Source organism: Acipenser ruthenus, chromosome 51, assembly GCF_902713425.1.
Source record: "Acipenser ruthenus chromosome 51, fAciRut3.2 maternal haplotype, whole genome shotgun sequence".
Taxonomy (NCBI): Eukaryota; Metazoa; Chordata; class Actinopteri; order Acipenseriformes; family Acipenseridae; genus Acipenser; species Acipenser ruthenus.
In genome coordinates, this window is record NC_081239.1 from 4,401,909 (window position 1) to 4,428,032 (window position 26,124).

The 26,124-nt window shown below is 43.6% G+C and overlaps 1 protein-coding gene across 1 annotated transcript; it reads left to right on the forward strand.

Moving 5' to 3' along the window:
- Positions 1 to 222: 222 nt before the first annotated feature.
- LOC131722716 (macrophage mannose receptor 1-like) lies at positions 223 to 7,723 on the forward strand. Its single transcript, XM_059015718.1, has 4 exons — positions 223 to 466; positions 3,784 to 4,125; positions 6,809 to 7,150; positions 7,632 to 7,723. Exons 1-4 carry the CDS (start codon positions 223 to 225, stop codon positions 7,721 to 7,723), a joined length of 1,020 nt encoding a protein of 339 aa, XP_058871701.1.
- The last annotated feature ends 18,401 nt before the right edge of the window (positions 7,724 to 26,124 follow it).

Here is a 26,124-nt window from a genome sequence, read left to right on the forward strand (position 1 = left end):
CCCAGCCACCTGCCCAAAAGAGCCAGTGGAGGATGTGCTTCCATGGTGCTTCACCTGGCCCGAAGAGGAAGATGGAGAGAAAGAAAAGGGGGCAGGATGAGAGTGTGGAAGAGCAGAAGGGTCTCACTGTATGTCAGGACTCTGGGCACATCCATAGGGAGTGCAAGGGGGCAGACCCTTGTTCAAGGCCTACTTTGGCCAAGAAGTGGAGTCATTTGAAGAATGGCTCCACCTCAAGGCTCTCCAACCAACAAAGGTGGATTCCCCACCTTCCCAGTGTTTCCTTCCCCCTCCTTCCTCATCGCGCTAGAGGCCTCAGGTTGGTGCCTCGCCTGTCTGCAGGGAGTCAGGGCACGCTGGGGGGAACTGCCCCCTCCAAGAGGAGGAGGAACAGCTGCCAGCTTGATTGCCGAGGAAATGGAAGGGGGGTCGTCCCCAGAGGCGAGCCAAGAAGCCATGTTCTGTCGTCAGCATTGCCACTGCTAGCTGTGCCGCAGCGCCCTGCACAGCTGTATGCACTGCAACTGTTGCCACTAGCATCATTTCCTCTGACGCAGCGCCCCTGTGGCGGAGTGTCCCGCCCCTATATATATATATATATATATATATATATATATATATATATATATATATATATATATATGCACTGTGTTATTATCATTTGAATTGTTGTTTGCAGCGCGGATCAAAGCGCTGCGTATTTGTTACTGTTTTTAGATTTTAAAAACCTTGTGAGGATGCGTGACTGATCAGCTAGTGATTTATTTAGCTAGCTGACAGTCACACATCCTTATTAAACTCGTGCAGACGGTGACCATCTCCCGAGTTAATTCATTGATTAATTGTTGCTAATCGGGAGATGGTCACTGTATATAAACCTGCAGCTCTCTACCCTCACGGAGAGTGTACAGGGGAGAGTACAGGAGAGCGAACAAGGAGAACTAAAAATAACTGCTAAAAACAACTGCTAAGCATGCTGGTTTTCACTAGCACGATACTTATTTGTTTATTTGTTTGGCCAACGTGCCCTTTTGTTTCTGTCTTGTTTTGTTTAAATCTTTTGTTTTATTTTACTATTTAATAAAACGCTGAGCACCATAGCGCTGCAGTTTCACTACCGACCTTCTTTGTTTATGTGTTACTTCTTCCTGGTCCGTGATGTCATCGCTGCAAACCCTCTGCCACATATGGTGTCCTGCGTGGGACAAACAACGCCTCCAGGAGCTGGACCAGGAACAGCAAAGGGCCTTTTTTGTTGTTTTTTTTTCAAAAAGTGTTTTTTGTGTTTGAGGACCTCCTCGGTGGTCTGGAGGACCAAGGCTGGTGCCTTGCTTGCGGGGTCTACGGGCACACGGTAGCGATCTGCCCTTTCTAGGACGAGGAGGAGGAACCGGCCCAGGAGAGGAAGGCAGGAAGAAGGAGCAGGAAGAGAAGGGGGAGAGGTAAGCTGCAGCAGCAACAGCAACCGCAGCAACAGCAAGAGGAGATCGGGAGGATGGTTGGGAGGTTTATATTACGAACGTCGTGGTGGAGTTGTGCCCTAGCTGTGGGGCATATGGGCACACATTGGCCATATGCCCCATGCAATACGAAGAGGGGGAGAGCGAGCATCCAGTGCCCAGAAGGGGGGAGTGCGAGCATCCAGCGCCCAGAAGGGGGGAGCCCGTGCATCCAGCGCCCAGAAGGGGGGAGCCCATGCATCCAGCGCCCAGAAGGGGGGAGCCCATGCATCCAGCGCCCAGAAGGGGGGAGCCCGTGCATCCAGCGCCCAGAAGGGGGGGAGCCCGTGCGTCCAGCGCCCAGAAGGGGGGAGCCCGTGCGTCCAGCGCCCAGAAGGGGGGAACTTGGGAGGCCACAGCCCAAGGGGGGAAGGCCCACAGGTCCAGATCCTAGGCCTCCAGCAGCAGAAGAAGAATACCTGCTGCCTCTGCCTCCTCCACCTCCACCGCTTCCACCAGCAAAAGCAGAGCAGCTGGACCTGCCTCTGCCTCCACCACCTCCACCGCTTCCACTAGCAAGAGCAGAGCAGCGGGACCTGTCTCTGCCTCCACCACTTCCACCGCTTCCACCAGCAAGAGCAGAGCAGCGGGACCTGCCTCTGCCTCCACCACCTCCACCGCTTCCACCAGCAAGAGCAGAGCAGCGGGACCTGCCTCTGCCTCCACCACCTCCACCGCTTCCACCAGCAAGAGCAGAGCAGCAGGACCTGCCTCTGCCTCCTCCACCTCCACCGCTTCCACCAGCAAGAGCAGAGCAGCAGGACCAGCCTCTGCCTCCACCACCTCCACCGCTTTCACCTTGTTAGCATTGCCACTAGCATCATTTCCTCTGCCGCAGCGCCCTGCACAGCTGTTAGCATTGCCACTAGCATCATTTCCTCTGCCGCAGCGCCCTGCACAGCTGTTAGCGTTGCCACTAGCATCATTTCCTCTGCCGCAGTGCCCCGCACAGCTGTTAGCGTTGCCACTAGCATCATTTCCTCTGCCGCAGCACCCCGCACAGCTGTTAGCGTTGCCACTAGCATCATTTCCTCTGCCGCAGCGCCCCGCACAGCTGTTAGCGTTGCCACTAGCATCATTTCCTCTGCCGCAGCGCCCCGCACAGCTGTTAGCGTTGCCTCTAGCATCATTTCCTCTGCCGCAGCGCCCCGCACAGCTGTTAGCGTTGCCACTAGCATCATTTCCTCTGCCGCAGCGCCCCGCATAGCTGTTAGCATTGCCACTAGCATCATTTCCTCTGCCGCAGTGCCCTGCACAGCTGTTAGCGTTGCCACTAGAATCATTACTCTGCCGCAGCGCCCCGCACAGCTGTTAGCATTGCCACTAGCATCATTTCCTCTGCCGAAGTGCCCCGCACAGCTGTTAGTGTTGCCACTAGCATCATTTCCTCTGCCACAGCGCCCCGCACAGCTGTTAACATTGCCACTAGCATCATTTCCTCTGCTGCAGCGCCCCGCACAGATGTTAGCGTTGCCACTAGCATCATTTCCTCTGCCGCAGTGCCCCGCACAGCTGTTAGCGTTGCCACTAGCATCATTTCCTCTGCCGCAGTGCCCCGCACAGATGTTAGCGTTGCCACTAGCATCATTTCCTCTGCCGCAGTGCCCCGCACAGCTGTTAGCGTTGCCACTAGCATCATTTCCTCTGCCGCAGTGCCCCGCACAGCTGTTAGCGTTGCCACTAGCATCATTTCCTCTGCCGCAGCGCCCCGCACAGCTGTTAGCGTTGCCACTAGCATCATTTCCTCTGCCGCAGCGCCCCGCACAGCTGTTAGCATTGCCTCTAGCATCATTATGCTGCCGGAATACCTCGCACTGCTGTCAGCCCTTGTGCCTTTTATTTTGACCAGTGTGGTGTTGTTAGTTTTTGTATCATTTTGTGTTGTTCATTTGTTTAATTAAAAGGCTCATTAGTGCATTTAACCGTGCAGCTTTCTGTGTATGTGCCTGCAAATACCATCTGGGAGGCAACAGCGCCACACAGGGTAATACCTTACATCAATCAGAATAGATTTCAAAATATCTTCATGTATTTGATGGAACATATTGCAATATATTTAAAAATGAATAAATCTCCATTGATGTTAAAATATATGAAAATATGTTTCTAAAATTTATTTAAATACAAATAAAAATCTATTTTTTTTTTAAATGTCTTCAGTTCCTCGGCAGGGACAGAACATTTCTGAGAATGAGCTGGTATAGGATGCTAGCCTGTCTCAGTCTATTAATCTTTCACTCCACTAGCTATCAGCATGTTAATAATGCTGTTTATTCTTTATCAGGGTTTTGTGTGCCTGCGTACAACCAGATCAGAAAACACGTGTTTGTGGAAACTGTGATGAGCTGGTCTGGAGCTCAGAGCTACTGTAGAGAGAAGCACACAGACCTGGCCACTGTGCGCAGCCAGGAAGAAGCAGAGCAGCTCTTAAATATTGCAGGAGCTTCTCTCTGGGGTTCCTGGATCGGGCTGTATCGTGATGACACACAGAACTGGCAGTGGTCTAACAGCGATGATGTCATCTACTCCAACTGGAGGGCAGACGTCTTCTGTGCTTCAGTCAATTCAGATGGAAAGTGGACTGATTTACCCTGCCACCTTCAGGAAGCCTTCATGTGCTACAAAGGTAAAGACATAATTATATATATATTGTGAAAGATTTCACCTTCTCGGGTTCGTTGCCCCTTTAAAAATTGACCCAGACACAGAAATAGTGTTCAGCGCTTCCGCGCACTTTTAATAAAACAAACACACACAAAACCAAATAAACACCTAGCTCTTATCGAGCACTAACTACACACGCAGGAACCTAACTAACGCAGGACGGCTAAGCCGTTTCCCTGCCCCACAAAACAGTTTAGTACCACACTTACTTTTCAACTTTCTCGCTCTCTCTGACTGCTGGGAAGCAGAGCACCTCGTCTGCCTCCTTCTCCTCAGCAGCCCTGAGCAGACTGACTGCTCTCCTTTTAAACTGCCCCATCACGCTCAGGTGCGGATAATCATTACTAATAAAACAATTACACAACAAGTGCATTCTCACATGTTTTCTCTCTTGCAGGGAGGTTTTAACCCCCTCCCTGCTGTCTCACTCCACCTGCTTCCTCACAATATATATATATATATATATATATATATATATATATATATATATATATATATATATATATTGCAATTGATTATTCATTTATTTCAGTTCTTATAATTATTAAGCATCCTTGTGAGGGGAGCTTGTATGAGTTTGCAAATCCACCCACTCCTACAGCTGATAATATCTCAAAAACTATTTCAGCTTGCAAATATTTTCAGTCAAAACCCTGAATACAAGTTGCCCTTGAAAGGATACAAAAACATACGGTTATTAGATGTGTTTGGTGTGTTTCAGAGGCAGTTCCAAAAGATACCTACATTTCATTAGTGATAGATGGATGGATCTATAACACTGTGTTTCCCCCCTCTGGTGAGGTGTAGGGCTGTCAGGTTTACCTTCCCCTCTGGGCTGGGGTTTGCTGTGTGAAGGTTGAAATCTTCTCTGGGTGTTCTGTGGCAGTTCACTTCTTTCAGATCCAGGAAAGTCAGGCTCTGCTTCATCTCCTAGTACCCGAGTGCTGCTGGTATTGGGCCGGGTATCTGTATATTTCACCATACTCTCCTTTAGCTTCCAGGATGGTGGGCATTGAGTTGTCTGCATTTCCACTGCGCTCATGGCAGCTCTGACCTCTGCAGACCGGTTACATATGAACAGCAGCTTGAAGCTCTTGTCTACATTGTCCCCTGGATGTGCTTCACCTGCATAGTAAAGGAGTTTCAGCTCCTTGTAGAAGTCTCTTGTGTCCTCATCCTTCTTACATTGTCTGAGACAGGCTGTGTGCTGGGCTGTGCAGGGATCACTGGGTCCTCATCCTTCTTACATTGTCTGAGACAGGCTGTGTGCAGGGCTGTGCAGGGATCACCGGGTCCTCATCCTTCTTACATTGTCTCAGACAGGCTGTGTGCAGGGCTGTGCAGGGATCACCGGGTCCTCATCCTTCTCATATTGTCTCAGACAGGCTGTGTGCAGGATCACCATACTTGGAGCATTTCCCTGTTAAGGCAGTGCATAGTTTCTCAATGTTTTTCCTGGTCCACTCCTGTACTGTGTCTACAAGTGTGAGAGAGCAGTCTGGCCTCATGCAGATCACTTGTCAGTCCCCAGTCATCGATAATATCCTGGATATGACTGATGTGTCCCTCAATGGTGATGTTCAAACTTGCTGATAGTTGACGCTAACTTGTGGACTTAGAGTTTTTCTTCTGGATTTCAGTATCTTTGAGGGCCTGTCACCCCCAACAGCAGCATAGTGGCAAATCTGGATGCAATCTCATCTTTGGGTTCTTCTCACATTGTCAGCAGTAGATTGACTTTGCCTTTCGATCATCTCTGTGTGTGTCTGTCTGTCTTTGTGTCCTGTCTGTGTGTGTCTGTCTGTAATCTGACTGTGTCTCTGTTTGTCTGTCTGTCTCTGTGTCTGTCTGACTGTCTGTATCTGTCTGTGTGTGTCTCTGTGTGTCTGTGTCCTGTCTGTGTGTCTGTGCGTGTATGTGTCTGTTTGTGTATGATTTTATTTTCGATAGTAATTTTACTACATATATATCTCATACCCTGATAACCATTAGCTTGATACTTGCGTGTACTTCCCGTTGGTATAGTTCAGTTTCAGGTAAAGCAGGATCTCTTAAGGGAACCAGAGACGTGGTACGCCGACTCCACAGCTTTGCAGCCATTCTGAAGGGACAACTTTGACTTGGATCTTCAGAACAAAGGGAGGCCAGAGAGCGTTTCTGATTGGCTGGTCATATCAGAGCTGAGACACTGTTTGAAGTGGAGGTGCCAATCACTGTCTCCTGTGTCGGGCACACTTTGAGTAGATTACACACAGTGATAACCCGTGTCTCTGCATTTGCATACTGAGTAAATTACACACGGTGATAACCCGTGTCTCTGCGTTTGCATACTGAGTCAATTACATTGATTAATTAGTGATAGCCAGTGTCTACACATTCGCAGACTTAAACTCATTACTGAGAATACCAATCTGTCTGCAATGTGATCTACAATACCAAACTGAGAACACCGAAACAGGAGTAAATTAGCCAATTCGAGAATGTTGCCCCTTATTTTTAAATAACGCACAGATGTACCTGACTGTAGACAGGATGCTGTTTGTGATAAATTGTAGGATTGATGAAAACACAATTTGTTTTGGGTTCAGAGCCAACTCACCTCCACAGCTCCCAGCCTCTCAACTGCTGTTTGTTTGTGTTTACAGAGACCAGCAACATAACTGAGAGATACACCCTGATTGAAGAACTGAAAACCTGGACTGAAGCTCAGCAGTACTGTAGAGAACACCACACCGACCTCGTCAGTATAAAGAACGCCAGTGAAAATGAAGACCTAGTGAAGAAAGCGCAGGGCAAGCCCTTCTGGATAGGCCTGTTCAATGAGCCCTGGAAGTGGTCACACCAGGGGGATAACTACACATTTCACACCTGGAACTATGGGGAACCAAACAATAGGGGAGGCGATCAGAACTGTGTGATGATGAGTAAGACTGGTGAATGGTTTGACTATGGCTGCAACAATCAGAAGTCCTTCTTCTGCTGTGAGGGTGAGGACCCTGTTCAGACTGTGTTCTCATTTAATTCAGTGTAAACCTTCAGGTTCAAAGAGGGAAGCATGATTAGATCTCTTCAATAGGTCCTGGTCGTGACAAATCTAGCAGTCTCCACTTTGAGAATCAATCACAGAGGATCTAAATGGGGTTAAAGAGTAAACAAAACCCCAGTTATATTTCCTTAGGCTTTAAGGTATTGTGCTGTGCTGTGCAATATCATATAATATCAAGACATGTACCTTTACACATTCTAAAATAACATTAACATTGATTGACAGTGAACTGAGTTTTTCTCACAACAATTTTTTGGCTACCTGGTGTTTCCATGACCTTCATCACTCATGCCAGAATGATACTCGTGTTACAGTACAAACCACAAGCATGTTGTTAGTATATTTATTATCACCATACAGTTGTACTAGTGTCCTACATTCTTACAAGCCCAGTATTCTGTGACTGTTGGTTCCATTTCCAGTGGAATTCTTTTCTCTGAAGAACATGTTTTCACTCATCTTTATTGTGCTGTCCCCTCTACCCAGGCAGCTCCTCTGGTCAGTGTTTCTATGAAGGAGCTGGGAAGACATGGCAGGGAGCTCAGAGCTACTGCAGAAACCAAGGCAGAGACCTGCCCAGCATTCAAGACCAGGCCAGGGTTAACAAGCTTATAGGTCTTATACCTTCATATAGTAACGGGTATTACTGGATCGGGCTGTATCGTGACAAAGAGAACTGGCAGTGGTCCAGTGGAGGTGATGTCATCTACTTCAACTGGGGACGATACCTCTTCTGTGCTTCAGTGAATTCAGAGGGAGAGTGGGAGGATTCAATCTGCAGTCAGAGAAACTATTTCATGTGCTACAGCGGTGAGTTGAGATTCAATTCCTTTGTTAATGACACAGCTGACTGGACTGGGGGTTGAAGCCAGGTCCCCTGGATACTGCACAGGGGCCATAATCTTGAAACGTTCAAAAGAAGAAACATCTTCTCAAATACAGTATGTTTCTAAGTTTATTATTAATAAAAAATGTTAAGAAGGTGTGTTATTCATAACAGTTTCTTAGTTTGTTTTTCCTTCATAAGAATCTTAAGAAAATGTGTATTAATCAAAGAAATGTTCTTATTGTTTTGTTTAGATTGTTTATATACCAGACAGCAAAATCCTCGTCTTAAATATGTGGCCCTTATTAGATGTGTAGAAGAAATATGTTTAGCAGTTAAATAACAATTTGTATTGGAATAAAAGGTGATAAAGAAGGTTGTAGTTTTGCTGTATTGTGTGTAGTGGGCTGAACCTCACATGACTGATTTGTTTGTTAAGCAAGTTAAGTCTGACAGGTTGTCACAAAGACGGCCAGAGTGGGTGGCGTCAGACCAGAGAGGAATACACAGACAGAGACAGTGGTTGTGATGAGCTGAGTGCAATGGCTGCACTCAGCGTTTAATGACAAAATAAAAGGTTTAAACAGAAAACACGGGACACGGCACTTGCGCCAAAATAAATAGACAAACGAAACGAACTAAACAGTGCACAGACAGACGAACAAAACACGGTGAGCAGATAAAACTAATTTACGTTCTTACTTTGTTTTATTTTCTCCTTCTCTCTCTCCCGTTCTCCACTCACCGAACACCAACCCCGACTGAATGAAAATGTGCATCTATATATACTGTTGTGCTGGGATTCAATTACTAATTAATTATTCACTTGAATCCCAACACGTGAATTAATTACGTGAAAACCCCGTGTTCACATATTATATTTTAAATGCACGTGCGTGATGTGCAATCCTCGTGCCTAAATATAATTATACACTTTAAACACACGTGAAACACAGACCCGTTTATATCCCGTGTACCAATCTATACACCAACATTAACATACGCACCCATACATACATACACAGAACACACAAATGCACACAGGGGCGGGGCACTTTGCCACATATACCCCCCCTTGTGCGCAGCACACATGGCCTCAACGGCCACCTCCCCCCTTAAATACCCAGCAGTCCAGGCCAAAGTCTCGGGCTGGGAAGGGAGGCTTCAGTGGGCCCATGGCTGGAAATGCTGTCAGCTCCCCTGCCGGTAGTGGCACGGCTGACAGCATGCTGGTCCCGTCCTGCAGCGAAAAAGCTGCGGGGGCGGGTGGTCCCTCGACCTCCCCCTTCTTCGTAGCCGGCAGCTCCCTCCTGTGGGGCTCCGGCCACAAGAACTCCTGCAGCGAAACTGCTGCTGGGGAAAGTGGTCTCCAGACCTCCTCCCCCTTCTTCGTGGCCGGCAGCTCCCCTTTCTGGGGCTCCGGCCACCGTACTCCCTGCGGAGGTACGGGCAGCAGAGGCAGCTCCTGCTCCTCTGCTCCGGGCGGCGGCGGAGGCAGAGGCAGCTCCAGCTCCTCTGCTCCTGGCGGCGGCGGAGGCAGAGGCAGCTCCAGCTCCTCTGCTCCTGGCGGTGGTGGAGGCAGAGGCAGCTCCAGCTCCTCTGCTCCTGGCGGTGGTGGAGGCAGAGGCAGCTCCAGCTCCTCTGCTCCTGGCGGTGGTGGAGGCAGAGGCAGCTCCAGCTCCTCTGCTCCTGGCGGTGGTGGAGGCAGAGGCAGCTCCAGCTCCTCTGCTCCTGGTGGTGGTGGAGGCAGAGGCAGCTCCAGCTCCTCTGCTCCTGGTGGTGGTGGAGGCAGAGGCAGCTCCAGCTCCTCTGCTCCTGGCGGTGCTGGCTCCCTCTGCTGTGGCGGCTGGGCATGTGCGCGCCGTGCTGCCTTCAGCAGCATAGCGAGAGGCTGCTGGGGGACACCAGCATCCTGCCCTTCTCCCCCCCAAAAATTTTCAGGGGGTTGAGCCTGTAACCCCTCCCCTTCCGGCTCTTGGGGCTGAACCAGCAGGCATTTTCCCTCTGCTGGTGGCTTGGGTCCCAGAGCTGTGGAAGCCCCGACTTGCCTCCCTTTGGGCTGTGGACGCACCGACTCCTCCCTTTTGGGCTGTGGACGCACCGACTCCTCCCTTTTGGGCTGTGGACGCACCGACTCCTCCATTTTGGGCTGTGGACGCACCGACTCCCCCCTCTTGGGCTGTGGACGTTCGGGCTCCCCCCACTCAGGCGTAGGACGTTCGGGCTCCTCCCACTCAGGCGTAGGACGTTCGGGCTCCTCCCACTCAGGCGTAGGACGTTCGGGCTCCTCCCACTCAGGCGTAGGACGTTCGGGCTCCTCCCACTCAGGCGTAGGACGTTCAGGCTCCTTCCGCTTGGGCTGTGGATGCTCAACCAGCAGGCATTCACCCTCTGCTGGTGGAGATGAGGACAGCAGGTACTCACCCTCTGCTGGTGGAGATGGGGACAGCAGGTACTCCTCTGCTGGTGGTCCTGCTACCTGGGCTGCTGTTTCGTTTATGGTTGCCTCCAGGTAGTTGAGGACAAACTCCACACCCTCCTCCAAGGTGTTTGGGGTGTGTTCCTGCTGATATGCCTCCCATCTCTCACTGTCCATCATCCACAGGACCCGGACGACTATGGGCAGAGACTGGGCCTCCAGCCCAGCATTCTCCAGGAACCAGCCCCGCAGTTTGATGGCGTCTTCTGCCATTGATTTTTTTTTTTGTTTGTTTTTTCCCCCAAAACAATATTTGTAATCTTTTTTTTTTTTTTTTTTTAATCCAGACCCCTCCTGGTCTGACGCTTGGAGGCGCGGCTATCCCACGAAGACACCACGTGTCACAAAGACGGCCAGAGTGGGTGGCGTCAGACCAGAGAGGAATACACAGACAGAGACGGTGGTGTTGATGAGCTGAGTGCAATGGCTGCACTCAGCGTTTAATGACAAAATAAAAGGTTTAAACAGAAAACACGGGACACGGCACTTGCGCCAAAATAAATAGACAAACGAAACGAACTAAACAGTGCACAGACAGACGAACAAAACACGGTGAGCAGATACAACTAATTTACGTTCTTACTTTGTTTTATTTTCTCCTTCTCTCTCTCCCGTTCTCCACTCACCGAACACCAACCCCGACTGAATGAAAATGTGCATCTATATATACTGTTGTGCTGGGATTCAATTACTAATTAATTATTCACTTGAATCCCAGCACGTGAATTAATTACGTGAAAACCCCGTGTTCACATATTATATTTTAAATGCACGTGCGTGATGTGCAATCCTCGTGCCTAAATATAATTATACACTTTAAACACACGTGAAACACAGACCCGTTTATATCCCGTGTACCAATTTATACACCAACATTAACATACGCACCCATACATACATACACAGAACACACAAATGCACACAGGGGCGGGGCACTTTGCCACACAGGTATTAAAAAAAATATAAAAAAGCTGCATCTCTCTGTTGCAAGTTAGTTTCAGGTACCATGAACAGAGGACAGACTTTGATACACAGCTGATAGCACAGCAGGTGCCATGTTTCATGAGGTACAGCCTCCACAGTGATGAGCCAGTCTTGTTGCTTGAGACAAATGTAACTTTTATTTACATTTGAAATAATAATAATAATAATAATAATAATAATAATAATAATAATAATAATAATAATAATAATAATAATGATAATACCACAGCCACCTGAACTAAACAGTCATTGCTCTGCCTCAGCCAATCAGGTTCCTAGTAGAGTGCTCATTATCATGCAGTCGACGTCCTCAGAGTTTAGAATGTTGAAACTGTCATTGGAACAGGCTGACTTCAAAACAGACAAATACCAGCCAGTACAGGAAAGACATGAAAGCACATGGGGGGGATGTGTTCATAATGATAGTGTTTGCTTCATATTGACTGTGCACCGACTGTGAGGAAAATATGAATGATCAATTTGAAAAAGAACGGTCATTATTCCTAAATCATTAAATACTCCCCCATCCCCCACTTTGCTATTAAATACTTTTCAGACATAAACTAAAGAGACTCCCATGCACTGCTAGAGATGCTGCTTTTCATGACCTTGATAGCTGAGCCGGGTGTGACTCGGGTTCAATCACTATACAACAGGAGAGCCAGCGCACCTCCACAGATCACATTGATTTTGATCTGCTGTTTGTGTTTACAGAGCCCAGCAACATCACTGAGAGATACACCCTGATTGAAGAACTGAAAACCTGGACTGAAGCTCAGCAGTACTGCAGAGAACACCACACCGACCTCGTCAGTATAAAGAACGCCGGTGAAAATGAAGAAATAGTGAAGAAAGCACAGGGCAAGCCCTTCTGGATAGGCCTGTTCAATGAGCCCTGGAAGTGGTCACACCAGGGGGATAACTACACATTTCACAGCTGGAGCAACGGGGAACCAAACAATTGGGGAGGGGATGAGAAGTGTGTGGTGATGAGTATGACTGGTGGATGGAATGACTATGGCTGCAACAATCAGAACTCCTTCTTATGCTGTGAGGGTGAGGACCCTGTTCAGACTGTGTTCTCATTTAATTCAGTGTGTACCTTCAGGTTCAAAGAGGGAAGCATGATTAGATCTCTTCATTAGGTCCTGGTGGTGACAACTCTAGCAGTTTCCACTTTGAGAATCAATCACAGGCTCCCTGCTCAGGCTGATGGGATGGTCAATATCCTTCCAGAGGTAATGGGGTGATGTGGATTGCAGCTATCAGTACCCCTTGTTCTGCTGTGACTGAAGGCTCCCTGTTCAGTCTGTGCTCTTGTTCAGCTCAGTGTTTGTACCCCAGACTGTGAGCAGGGACTCAGAGGCTCAGTCCATCTGATCCTACAGTAGCTGTCTGACCTCCAGAGCAGGACAGGGTGTAGCCTAGAGATCTGAAGAACCAGAAACCAGCCCGGTCATTAAGAGAGTGAGAGGGAGCAGCTACCCCTCATTCTTATACCCAGGAGAGATGTGTACTGTGATATACATTCTTACTGTCTATTTATTATATATATTTGAAAACAATAAACCATGTCATTGTCAGCATTGCCCTGGTGGAGACAGCAGCATAGACACAGTTTCATTGAAATGCATTTGAACAATACACTTGAAACAGGAAACACTAAATCTTGTTGTTGTGTGTTTTCTTTACAGATTCAGACCCCACAAGCCCCCCTTCCACTCCGGTCTCTCAAGGTATGCAGTGTAATCACTTCAGTGGATTCAGAACCACTGCAGGAATCTGGCTTTGTTATAAACTTTCTTTTTTCTCTTTTTCTTGTTACAGAAGGAGAATCCTCGAGCCCCCCTTCCACTCCGGTCTCTCAAGGTAAGTGCAGTTTGAAGATGGCAGTCTGTTCAGTGTGATTGACAGCCCTCACCATGAGTTATAAATGAATCTCAGTGTTCTTATCAACCTCACTAATTTAACAGTGAGTTCACCATTGCCCTGGTGATGACAGCACCACACACACACACACACACGCACACACACTAACTGACACACACTCACACACACAAACACACACACACTGACACACACTGACACACACACACTGACACACACACACACACACACACACACAATGATATACACACACACACTGACACACACACACACACACACACACACACACACACACACACAATGTCACTCAAATATATTTAAACAATAATGTAGAAAGGCAAATGATGTATTTTTACTCCTGCAAATCCAAACCTCTCAAGCCTTCTCTCATCACCAGCCTCTAAAGGTATGGAGTGCACTAGTTCAGTTTGAATGTGGCTTTGTAATAAATGACTTATTGTTTGATTGTATTAGTATTTATTTATTGTCCTGGTGGAGACAGCAGCATAGACACAGTTTCATTGAAATGCATTTGAACAATACACTTGAAACAGGAAACACTAAATCTTCTTGTTGTGTGTTTTCTTTACAGATTCAGACCCCAGAAGCCCCCCTTCCACTCCGGTCTCTCAAGGTAAGTGCAGGTTGAAGAGGGCAGTTTGTTCAGTGTGATTGACAGCCCTCACCATGAGTTATAAATTAATCTCAGTGTTCTTATCAACCTCACTAATTCAACAGTGAGTTCACCATTGTATCAGTTCAATTTGAATGTGGCTTTATAATAAATGACTTATTGTTTGAATTTATTAGCATTTATTTATTTCCCTTTTGAGGACAGCAACACACAGACACACACACTGACACTCACACACACACACAGACACTGACACACACACACACACACACTGACACTCACACACACACACAGACACTGACACACACACACACACACACTGACACTCACACACACACACAGACACTGACACACACACACACACACACTGACACTCACACACACACACAGACACTGACACACACACACACACACACACACTGACACACACACACACACTGACACACACACTGACACACACACACACATACACACACACACACAGACACACACTGACACACACACACTGACACACACACACACACACACACTGACACACACACACACACAGACACTGACACACACACACACACACACACACACTGACACACACACTGACACACACACACATACACACACACACACACACAGACACACACTGACACACACACACACACACACACACACTGACACACACACATACACACACACACACAGACACACACTGACACACACACACACACACACACACACACTGACACACACACACTCACACACTCTGACACTCACACACACACACACACTGACACACACATACACTGACACACACACACACACTGACACACACACAGACACACACTGACACACACACACACTGACACACACACACACACACAGACACACACTGACACACACACACACACACTGACACACACACACACACTGACACACACACACACACACACTGACACACACACACACTGACACACACACACACACACAGACACACACTGACACACACACACACACACTGACACACACACACACACTGACACACACACACACACACACACACACACTGACACTCACACACACACACTCACACACACACACACACACACAGACACACACTGACACACATACACTGACACACACACTGACAGACACACACTGACACACACATACACGCACACTGACACACACACTGACGCACACACACTGACGCACACACACACACTCACACACACACACACACACACATACACACACACACAGTGTCGCTCAAATATATTTAAACAATAATGTAGAAATGCAAATGATGTATTTTTACTCCTGCAAATCCAAACCTCTCAAGCCTTCTCTCAACACCGGCCTCTAAAGGTATGGAGTGCACTAGTTCAGTTTGAAAGTGGCTTTGTAATAAATGACTTATTGTTTGATTGTATTAGTATTTATTTATTGCCCTGGTGGAGAGAGCAGCATAGACACAGTTTCATTGAAATGCATTTGAACAATACACTTGAAACAGGAAACACTAAATCTTGTTGTTGTGTGTTTTCTTTACAGATTCAGACCCCACAAGCCCCCCTTCCACTCCGGTCTCTCAAGGTATGCAGTGTAATCACTTCAGTGGATTCAGAACCACTTCAGCAATCTGGGTTTGTTATAAACTTCCTTTTTTCTCTTTTTTTCTTGTTACAGAAGCAGAATCCTCGAGGCCCCCTTCCACTCCGGTCTCTCAAGGTAAGTGCAGTTTGAAGATGGCAGTTTGTACAGTGTGACTGACAGCTCACCTCACGTGTCATATGATCCACTAGAGCTATATCAGCTGTGGGAGAGCTGTGTGCAACTATTCAGCAACAACACTAGGAAAGCAGAAGGTTGTCTTTCGGTTTGGAATCCTAATGTATAGAGTTGCATTATATTGTCCAGCAAATAATCTGTCTTCAGGTAACCCTGTTTATACTGTTGAAAACTGCCCTAACATTAGACACTCCTCTAAACATCTAAACACAAGAGTTCATCTCTGAAAATCTACCTCTACACGTCTGCTTCTTGTGTTCTAGGTACCAGCACCTCACCTGAGCCCTGCACTTAACTCACATTCAGCGTTCCCTCTAAGGGTAAAATGCTCACATTTTACACAGTAACTGGCAACAACCTTCCACTCAGTTTTATTAACTTTTACAAGTTATCAAATATCAACCTCCCTCGAGACTCCAACATCTCATTTTGAGAGCATTCATGCAAAGCATTAACATAAGCATGTTTCCGTGTGTCTTGGAGATGATTCTCTGATTTCCCTGTTAAAATGCACGTCACATTAGTACAGAGCTCGCTCGGGCTGCAGTGAATCCAGTAGTGCAGTGCGGGCGACGCAGGCGGCTGGAGATTCTGCCTCGATGGAGAGGGTTGCCCAGTGTTGCTTAGGAACGTCTCAGTTTTGAACTCATCATATAATTGAAAACGTTTTTGAAGCACAATCTTACTGCATTGTTTAGAAGTATAAATAGTCAACATAAATAAACATCACAATACTCATACTTTCACAGGTTTTGTTTTATTTCCCTTTTAAAAAACAAACATTTCAGAAATACCATTATATCAAGCGTTTAGAAACTGGTAAAAATGTAACGTACAGTACAGTGTAGTGATTGAAGACGACATACCACATGCATTTGTTTGCAAGTTGAGTTTAGGTGACTTCACTCACGTGTCTCTGCTGCTGAAACTCAACATGACAGCTGCACCAACGAAGAAAAAAAAGCAATGTTTCAGTAAAAGACAGAGCTAAAACAAAATCTGATTATCTCTATGAGGATGGTGGGACACTATTGTTCAAGTTTTGCTGCCGTTGATCATGTATGAGTCAATCCCATTAAAGGATCATATTGCCAGTCATAAACATGTAGAGGAAACAAGAAAGCAAATAAGACAGCAACAATGGCAAAGCATGCATTCACTATACTGAAAACTGAGGTCTAAGACACTGCATTCACTATACTGAAAACTGAGGTCTAAGACACTGCATTCACTATGCTGATAACCGAGGTCTAAGACACTGCATTCACTATGCTGAAAACTGAGATCTAAGACACTGCATTCACTATGCTGAAAACTGAGATCTAAGACACTGCATTCTGTATGCTGAAAACTGAGATCTAAGACACTGCATTCACTATGCTGAAAACTGAGATCTAAGACACTGCATTCTGTATGCTGAAAACTGAGATCTAAGACACTGCATTCACTATACTGAAAACTGAGATCTAAGACACTGCATTCACTATGCTGAAAACTGAGATCTAAGACACTGCATTCATTATGCTGAAAACTGAGATCTAAGACACTGCATTCACTATGCTGAAAACTGAGATCTAAGACACTGCATTCTGTATGCTGAAAACAGATCTAAGACACTGCATTCACTATGCTGAAAACTGAGGTCTAAGACATTGCGTTCAATATACTGAAAACTGAGGTCTAAGACACTGCATTCACTATGCTGAAAACTGAGGTCTAAGACACTGCATTCACTATGCTGAAAACTGAGATCTAAGACACTGCATTCTGTATGCTGAAAACTCAGATCTAAGACACTGCATTCACTATGCTGAAAACTGAGATCTAAGACACTGCATTCACTATACTGAAAACTGAGATCTAAGACACTGCATTCACTATGCTGAAAACTGAGATCTAAGACACTGCATTCACTATGCTGAAAACTGAGGTCTAAGACACTGCATTCACTATGCTGAAAACTGAGGTCTAAGACACTGCATTCACTATACTGAAAACTGAGATCTAAGACACTGCATTCACTATGCTGAAAACTGAGATCTAAGACACTGCATTCACTATGCTGAAAACTGAGATCTAAGACACTGCATTCACTATGCTGAAAACTGAGGTCTAAGACATTGCGTTCAAGGCTGGCTGGAAGGAAAATGAATTGCGTGTTTAATGATTGTTTACTTTATTTATTTCTATGCTACTTGTGTTTTAATAAAGCTGTAATTAGCAATATTAAACAAAGGCAGTTTTTTTTTAATTAAATTATATTTCAAAATTGTATAATGCAACAAAATGAATACATTCAAAGGGTTAGTGGTCGTCGATGGTTCCTCACTGATAATTGATCCTTTCTCGGTTAAAACGGCACATTTCTCAGAATCTAAAAAGGGAATGCTGCTCCCGTTCTGTGCTGCACATTACACACTACGTGGGGTCTTATTGTTTGACATGAGGTTTATTTAATGGCTGTGTGAACTCTTTTGTGCTGCACATTACAGACTACGTGGGGTCTTATTGTTTTACATTAGGTTTATTTAATGGCTGTGTGAACTCTTCTGTTTGTCTGCACAGATAAGATGGCAACAGCAAGGGTCAAACTAAACGTACCCGAAGGAGTGAATCTTGAAGACCCTAAAGTGAGCGAAGCCATTTTAGAGCAGGTAGGTGACACGCCCTTTCAGAAATCCAAACTGACACTGCTTCCTGTGTACTGGGCTTCGTGTGACACTGATGAGCTAATCTCATGTTGACTTTGCTTCCCTTTAGTTCCTTCTAGTTTCCTCTCGTTTCCCTGATAGATACACAGAGAGATGTGGTGCTCCTTGATAACACTGTGTTTCTTGTGCTGCTGTTTCAGATTCGGGAGCACCTCTCCAAGAACTTTCCAATGGACGGTGTTAATCTGCGCTGGAGAAAACAAGACGGGGAGATATTCCACAAGGAGGAGGAGGAGGAGGAGGAGGAGGAGGAGGAAAAGAAGAAGTACTTCATGCCGTGAGATACCAGCGCCCACAATGACAAGCGTGTTCTTTCAGAGCAACACTGTCTTATATTAATCTGACATTATCTACTGGTTTATATTACTCTGACATTATCTACTGGTTTATATTACTCTGACATTATCTACTGGTTTATATTACTCTGACATTATCTACTGGTTTATATTAATCTGACATTATCTACTGGTTTATATTACTCTGACATTATCTACTGGTTTATATTACTCTGACATTATCTACTGGTTGAAATTACTCTGACATTATCTACTGGTTTATATTACTCTGACATTATCTACTGGTTTATATTAATCTGACATTATCTACTGGTTTATATTACTCTGACATTATCTACTGGTTTATATTAATCTGACATTATCTACGGTTTATATTAATCTGACATTATCTACTGGTTTATATTACTCTGACATTATCTACTGGTTTATATTACTCTGACATTATCTACTGGTTTATATTAATCTGACATTATCTACTGGTTTATATTACTCTGACATTATCTACTGGTTTATATTAATCTGACATTATCTACTGGTTTATATTAATCTGACATTATCTACTGGTTTATATTACTCTGACATTATCTACTGGTTTATATTACTCTGACATTATCTACTGGTTTATATTACTCTGACATTATCTACTGGTTTATATTACTCTGACATTATTTTCTAGTTTATATTAATCTGACATTATCTACTGGTTTATATTAATCTGACATTATCTACTGGTTTATATTAATCTGACATTATCTACTGGTTTATATTAAGGTGATGGGGTGTGTGTGTTTTAATTTAATGATAATTTAAATATATGTTCAATTATTTACTGGTGCAGCACATATTTATATTAAGGTGAGGTGTGTGTGTGTGTTTTAATTTAATGATAATTTAAATATATGTTCAGTTATTTACTGGTGCAGCACATATTTATATTAAGGTGAGGTGTGTGTGTGTTTTAATTTAATGATAATTTAAATATATATATTCAATTATTTACTGGTGCAGCACATATTTATATTAAGGTGAGGTGTGTGTGTGTTTTAATGTAGTAAATGATTCTAATAGAGGTTACATTAGTTACTGGTGCAAGTTTCTTTCACCTTGTAAAGAATATATTCAGAGTGCTAACAGAGTAACAGGCCTCTTCACCATGGCATGGCAGAGCATGGATTTACAGAATGAATGTACAACTTGCAGTGTACTATTAAATCCCATAGAGGGCACCACAAACACATTTACTGAGGGAGGAAGGGAGCAAGCTCCTGTATAATGATACAATCACCTGGAAGGTCTTGATGCTGCAGTACATTACAAACAGCAGCCAGGATACAGGTGTTGAATTGCTTATCAGGAGGACAGGGCTAAGGTAGATGGCAGATGAAGGACAGTTCTCTTTTTCACATGATCCTCCAGTGCAATGACGTGGGCAGCTCTAGCCTGGGTCACTCTGAGCCTCTGTCTGGTAAGTGAGAGGAGTTGTCCTCGTGCAGCTCAGCAAGCTGGTCTCTTCCAGTCCAGGTCTGCGTTCCAACCATGGCTGCGTTTCTACCTGGAGGAAAAGCCCCCCAGGACTGGAGCCTGTCACAATGCAAGTGAAGCTGCCGCATATACTAGCACTGTGGCGCCCCCTATGGTCTTTAAATAGGTCTGCATTATCACGCAGAAATATATGTGCAGTCTGCAGGGTGCAATGCAACATGGGGTGAAGTCATTAAGGCTATGAGTAGGGTGGTTTGCTACAGCTTATGATTTAAATGGAAATGTCTTATTTTTCTGATGATATTTAATTTACATTGCTGTAAAAACTAAAAATAACAGGGTCACTGACTCAGTTTTATTTCTCATTATAGTGTATGGGGAGCAGAGGGGAGGGGGGCAAATCCATGCATTCATGAAACACATTCATCTCATGCAAACACATAGAAATCACACGAGCTGTACCAAAGAAAATATGTGATTCATGTCATTGTATTGTATGAAGGGTTGTGCATGATAATGATACTCTACTACTCTGTATTTCTGAATGTATTTTTGCTGATTTATTTCAATAAAGTTTCAATCTCAATCTTTGGCATCTTTTTTATTATTACTATTATATTACCACGATTAAACACCCACGAAGTGTCCACGGCTGGGATGAAGCTCGAGTGAAGACGACCCGACCGCAGGTGGAATTCTGAGCAAACCGCATCACTCATAGAATAAGGAGGAATGTGTTTGCATTCATTCACAACAAAAAAACTAGTGCTGCATAAAAATAACGAAAAAAACAAACACAAAAACTGGACTATTTTTTTAACGTATCAATTTTCTAATAGCAATATAACCCTGATAAGAGCGCTTTATCGTCGAAGGCCCTTCTCGTTATGTTAAATGGCTTTGAACAATAAACTGCAGGTCCAACAATAGGCACACTGTAACTGCAGTTTAACACCACACTGCAGTAAGATCACATTGTAACTGCAGTTTAACACCACACTGCAGTAAGATCACACTGTAACTGCAGTTTAACACCACACTGCAGTAAGATCACACTGTAACTGCAGTTTAACACCACACTGCGGTAAGATCACACTGTAACTGCATTTTAACACCACACTGCAGTAAGATCACACTGTAACTGCAGTTTAACACCACACTGCAGTAAGATCACACTGTAACTGCAGTTTAACACCACACTGCAGTAAGATCACACTGTAACTGCAGTTTAACACCACACTGCAGTAAGATCACACTGTAACTGCAGTTTAACACCACACTGCAGTAAGATCACACTGTAACTGCAGTTTAACAATACATTGAATAGAATCACTTTTAAAAAGTTCTAACTTTAGGGAATAATGAGCAATATGTTAAATCATTGCTCTCAATTGTAATAATTATTTACATTTATGTTTCATGGTCATTATTATTATTTTTCTGTTAATGAAGATTGCATTATAAATAGGGCTTCTGATTTTCATTTTAACCCATAAAAACCATTAAAACACCCCCATCCAAATATATATAGTCGGTATATAGCCCATAAACACAGATTGACTGTTCGCAAGATTTAAAACGATATCACAGTTAGACAGTGAGAATTTAAATGCCTACACACAAAAACTCCAGAAGAATGTGCCCGTGACCAGAAGGATTTCATTGTGGAAGACCTTGTGAAATGAACCTTATGTCTTGTCCATTAAAACCTCTTTAAACTGACATAAAGGGCTGCTGCGTTACGTTAAAGAAAGAAAGAAAGAAAGAAAGAAACTAAGACAGACTAAACTGTATTTAAAAAGATATACAGGCACAGTGACAGTGACAGCCCAGCCTGACCTGTATTTATTATTTTGTGTTCGAGATTTGTTTTGTTTAATCAGCAGTGTGGAGTAGTGGTTGGGGCTCTGGACTCTTGACCGGAGGGTCGTGGGTTCAATCCCAAGTGGAGGACACTGCTGTTGTACCCTTGAGCAAGGTACTTTACCTAGATTGCTCCAGTAAAAACCCAACTGTATAAATGGGTAATTGTATGTAAAAATAATGTGATATCTTGTAACAATTGTAAGTCGCCCTGGATAAGGACGTCTGCTAAGAAATAAATAATAATAATAAATAATAATTAAACCTTTTATTGTGTGTTTTTGTTTAAATATTTTATTTATTTTTGTGTTGCTTTATAAAAACAGCGGCCAGCCGCGTCTTTCTTTTTGAAAACTGAGGGCCTGGTGTCAGTACTTACCTTCCTTCTTCTTCCGTGACCTCACCGCCCAGTCATTCCTGTCACAACGTGATATAGGTGTTGCATAATTACTGCTGTTACTTCCAATGCAAAACTAGGCACGCTTGCCACTATGCAATATGGCATTGCCACACATCTATCCAAGACCATTGGTTTATCAAATGCATTTGAATATGTATCTCACTCACTATAAGGATTGTTTTTTTTCTGGAACAGTGCCATGGAGAATGAAGATCAAACTGTGCTCCTTTGTCTTGTTATTGTCATATGAGTTCCTAAGAACAGCTGGCGGAACAATATTCTACATACCAATAAACACACCCAGGTAATGTCCTTCTGGGCAGTCTTGGTGGAGCATTTGTCATGTGATTAGTCATTGCTGATGTCATTACTGATGTCATGTATGACATCATATCTGATGCGATGCATCGGCATCATAGGGGTGAGTTAATGTTCCGTGCCTTAACGTCCCATTTCCTGACACTTTGAACTGCAACCTTAACGTTATTTTAACAAAGTTTTTGTTACTGTATATATATATATATATATATAACACAATGTAGCTGGACAGAGGGGCCTGCAATATAAAAATGTTTTGTTTTATGGCAAGGTAATTGCTTTTGTTCAATTTAATTGTTTTATTGTTTTGTTTAATTATTAATTATCACCTGCACCTGGTAGTTATTGTAAATTCGAGCCAGGTGCAGGGTATAAAAGGGAAGCAGTCAGTCTCCTCTAGGCTGCTGCTGTTGAGTGAAGAGCCTGATGGAAAGTCATAAAGGTCTATTTAAAACTACATTTGGCTTTATTAAAATTTGTATTAAAGTGTTTTGTTTTGGTGTTCTATGTCAGGTACACAGCTTAGCTGTCCTGCATGTTAGAGAGGGACCTGCATGTGTGTAGTGAGAGCTCAATGAGAGCAGGGGGTTTGTTTGTTTGTTTTGTGTTTCGAATAAATGTTTTTATCTCTGGGTCACAAACCCAAAGGTACGGCCAGCTTGGTCACTATATATAAATTTAATATAGTGGTACAGAAAGTCCTCTCACAGTGATGTATGCTGATGCTGCTGAGGCCCTTTGAACTGGTCTGAACTGTAGCTACAGCAGCTCACTGACACTTCCTGTTGAAACAAAGTGTTAAACTGAGCACAGGAAGCGAGCACACGAGCACTTGATTTATTTATCAGCTTTAGCAACATGTGTCACATTCACATTTAAGAAATATATATTGAATTTGATATTTGCTTCACAGGCCACACAAACAATGTGGGGAGGGGGTGTTAAACAAACATTCAGCACTGCTAGGAGGTGAAATACAAACTTTACATTAGTAATGGCTCGTTCACATTTAGCTCTGCTAGGAGGTGAAATACAAACTTTACATTATAAATGGCTCGTTCACATTTAGCACTGCTGGGAGGTGAAATACAAACTTTACATTAGTAATGGCTCGTTCACATTTAGCACTGCTAGGAGGTGAAATACAAACTTTACATTAGTAATGGCTCGTTCACATTTAGCTCTGCTGGGAGGTGAAATACAAGCTTTACATTAGTAATGGCTCGTTCACATTTAGCTCTGCTGGGAGGTGAAATACAAACTTTACATTAGTAATGGCTCGTTCACATTTAGCACTGCTAGGAGGTGAAATACAAACTTTACATTAGTAATGGCTCGTTCACATTTAGCTCTGCTAGGAGGTGAAATACAAACTTTACATTAGTAATGGCTCGTTCACATTTAGCACTGCTAGGAGGTGAAATACAAACTTTACATTAGTAATGGCTCGTTCACATTTAGCTCTGCTGGGAGGTGAAATACAAGCTTTACATTAGTAATGGCTCGTTCACATTCAGCACTGCTAGGAGGTGAAATACAAACTTTACATTAGTAATGGCTCGTTCACATTTAGCTCTGCTAGGAGGTGAAATACAAACTTTACATTAGTAATGGCTCGTTCACATTTAGCTCTGCTGGGAGGTGAAATACAAACTTTACATTAGTAATGGCTCGTTCCCACAAGAGGAAAGCACTGTTTTCTATGATTAAAGTATTTATTTCATTACCCAGTGATTGTGGGTCTCCTGTGTTATTTATGGATTTCTGAGAGCTGAATGTAAAATCCTACTAATATACTTTGTATTGCTAGTTAATAATGTTGATTGCAACACCTGCCCTCCATGAATGTTTTTATGGAGTAAAAGATTATTCTGACCCTTTTCAGTCTGTTTGATATTCATGAAACTGCTGTGTGTATCTCTCATGACACTGATAAGACTTGTCTTAATTTTATATCCATGGCTGGGGTGGTATGTTACTAACATTGTATTTAAATGATTTATTTTGTGCATCTCCATTTATTCACAGAGCAGGTGCAATACGAGCATCCTGAAATGAAAAGGTCTGTCTTTGACAGAGTTTTTGTTACAGTGTGTGATGGTGAAAGCTTTAGCTGAAATATTTGTCTAGTTAAAGGGCCCTGTTCACTAAGCTTTAACTTGATCTTGTAACAGCTTTATATTGACTTTTTAGAAATCCATAAGAATATGCTGACTATAGAATTCTAGTCTTTTACACTAGAAATGTGTAAAGAATATATTGCCTATATATTTCTTTATTGCATTTATTACATTTCTGTAGAGCTTTTCATACAAAAGTATCAAAGCACTGTACAGTACATAGCAGAAAAAAGAACAAACCACAATACATTAGTATAGCAAGTCACACACACAACTGCCACAGTCAGACCATTTAAATAACAGTATACTGGTACACATAATAATAATAATAATAATAATAATAATAATAATACAAAAACAGCTATTTTAAAGTTACATTAAAACCCACTAAGATAATAAAGCCATTTTCTAAAAGTGTGTTTTTAGTCTTGACTTGAATATATGTTTCATATTGCAACTAAATCATTCAACTGATAATTATATGCTGATATATTTAGATCTCTAGATATGAGTAGCCTACAGTGCATAAGACAGCTTTACATACACAAAGCTCACAAGCTAGTGCCACTATTGACAAGATGAGTCAATATAAGTATCAGTGGAGGCTCCTGCCTCCTCAATTTCACATGAACAAAAGTATATATATATATATATATATATATAAAATAATGTTCCATAAAACAAAAACATAAAAATATTGTCTAAAATGCAAGAAAAAATGACACTTTAACCAAAACCCTGGATTGAACATTCCTATATTACCAGCAGCACTGGGTCCTCAGAGCAGGCAAGACTCTGTTATAAACTCCTATCTCCTGTGACCACCACACAGTACAGTACTAGCAATGGTTTTAATTGGAGGATCATCTCAAGCCCCCCCATCCCCTGCTGAAGCACTGCTGTCGTCCTACTATGAGTGAGATTTTAAAAAGTGATCAGACAAAAAAGAAATCCATGTTAAGTGTAGGAACATTTTAAAAACACTATATTTAAACACAGCTGTTTTGTCATCTTTATCCCTTGGTGCTTGTTGTGTGCAGACATTTTTAAAGGTAGAGCACAGTGTTCAAGCAATTGGGCTTAAAAAAATAAATACAGTATGTAAGTTTCACTTGATCTGTTTTGTGTTTTGG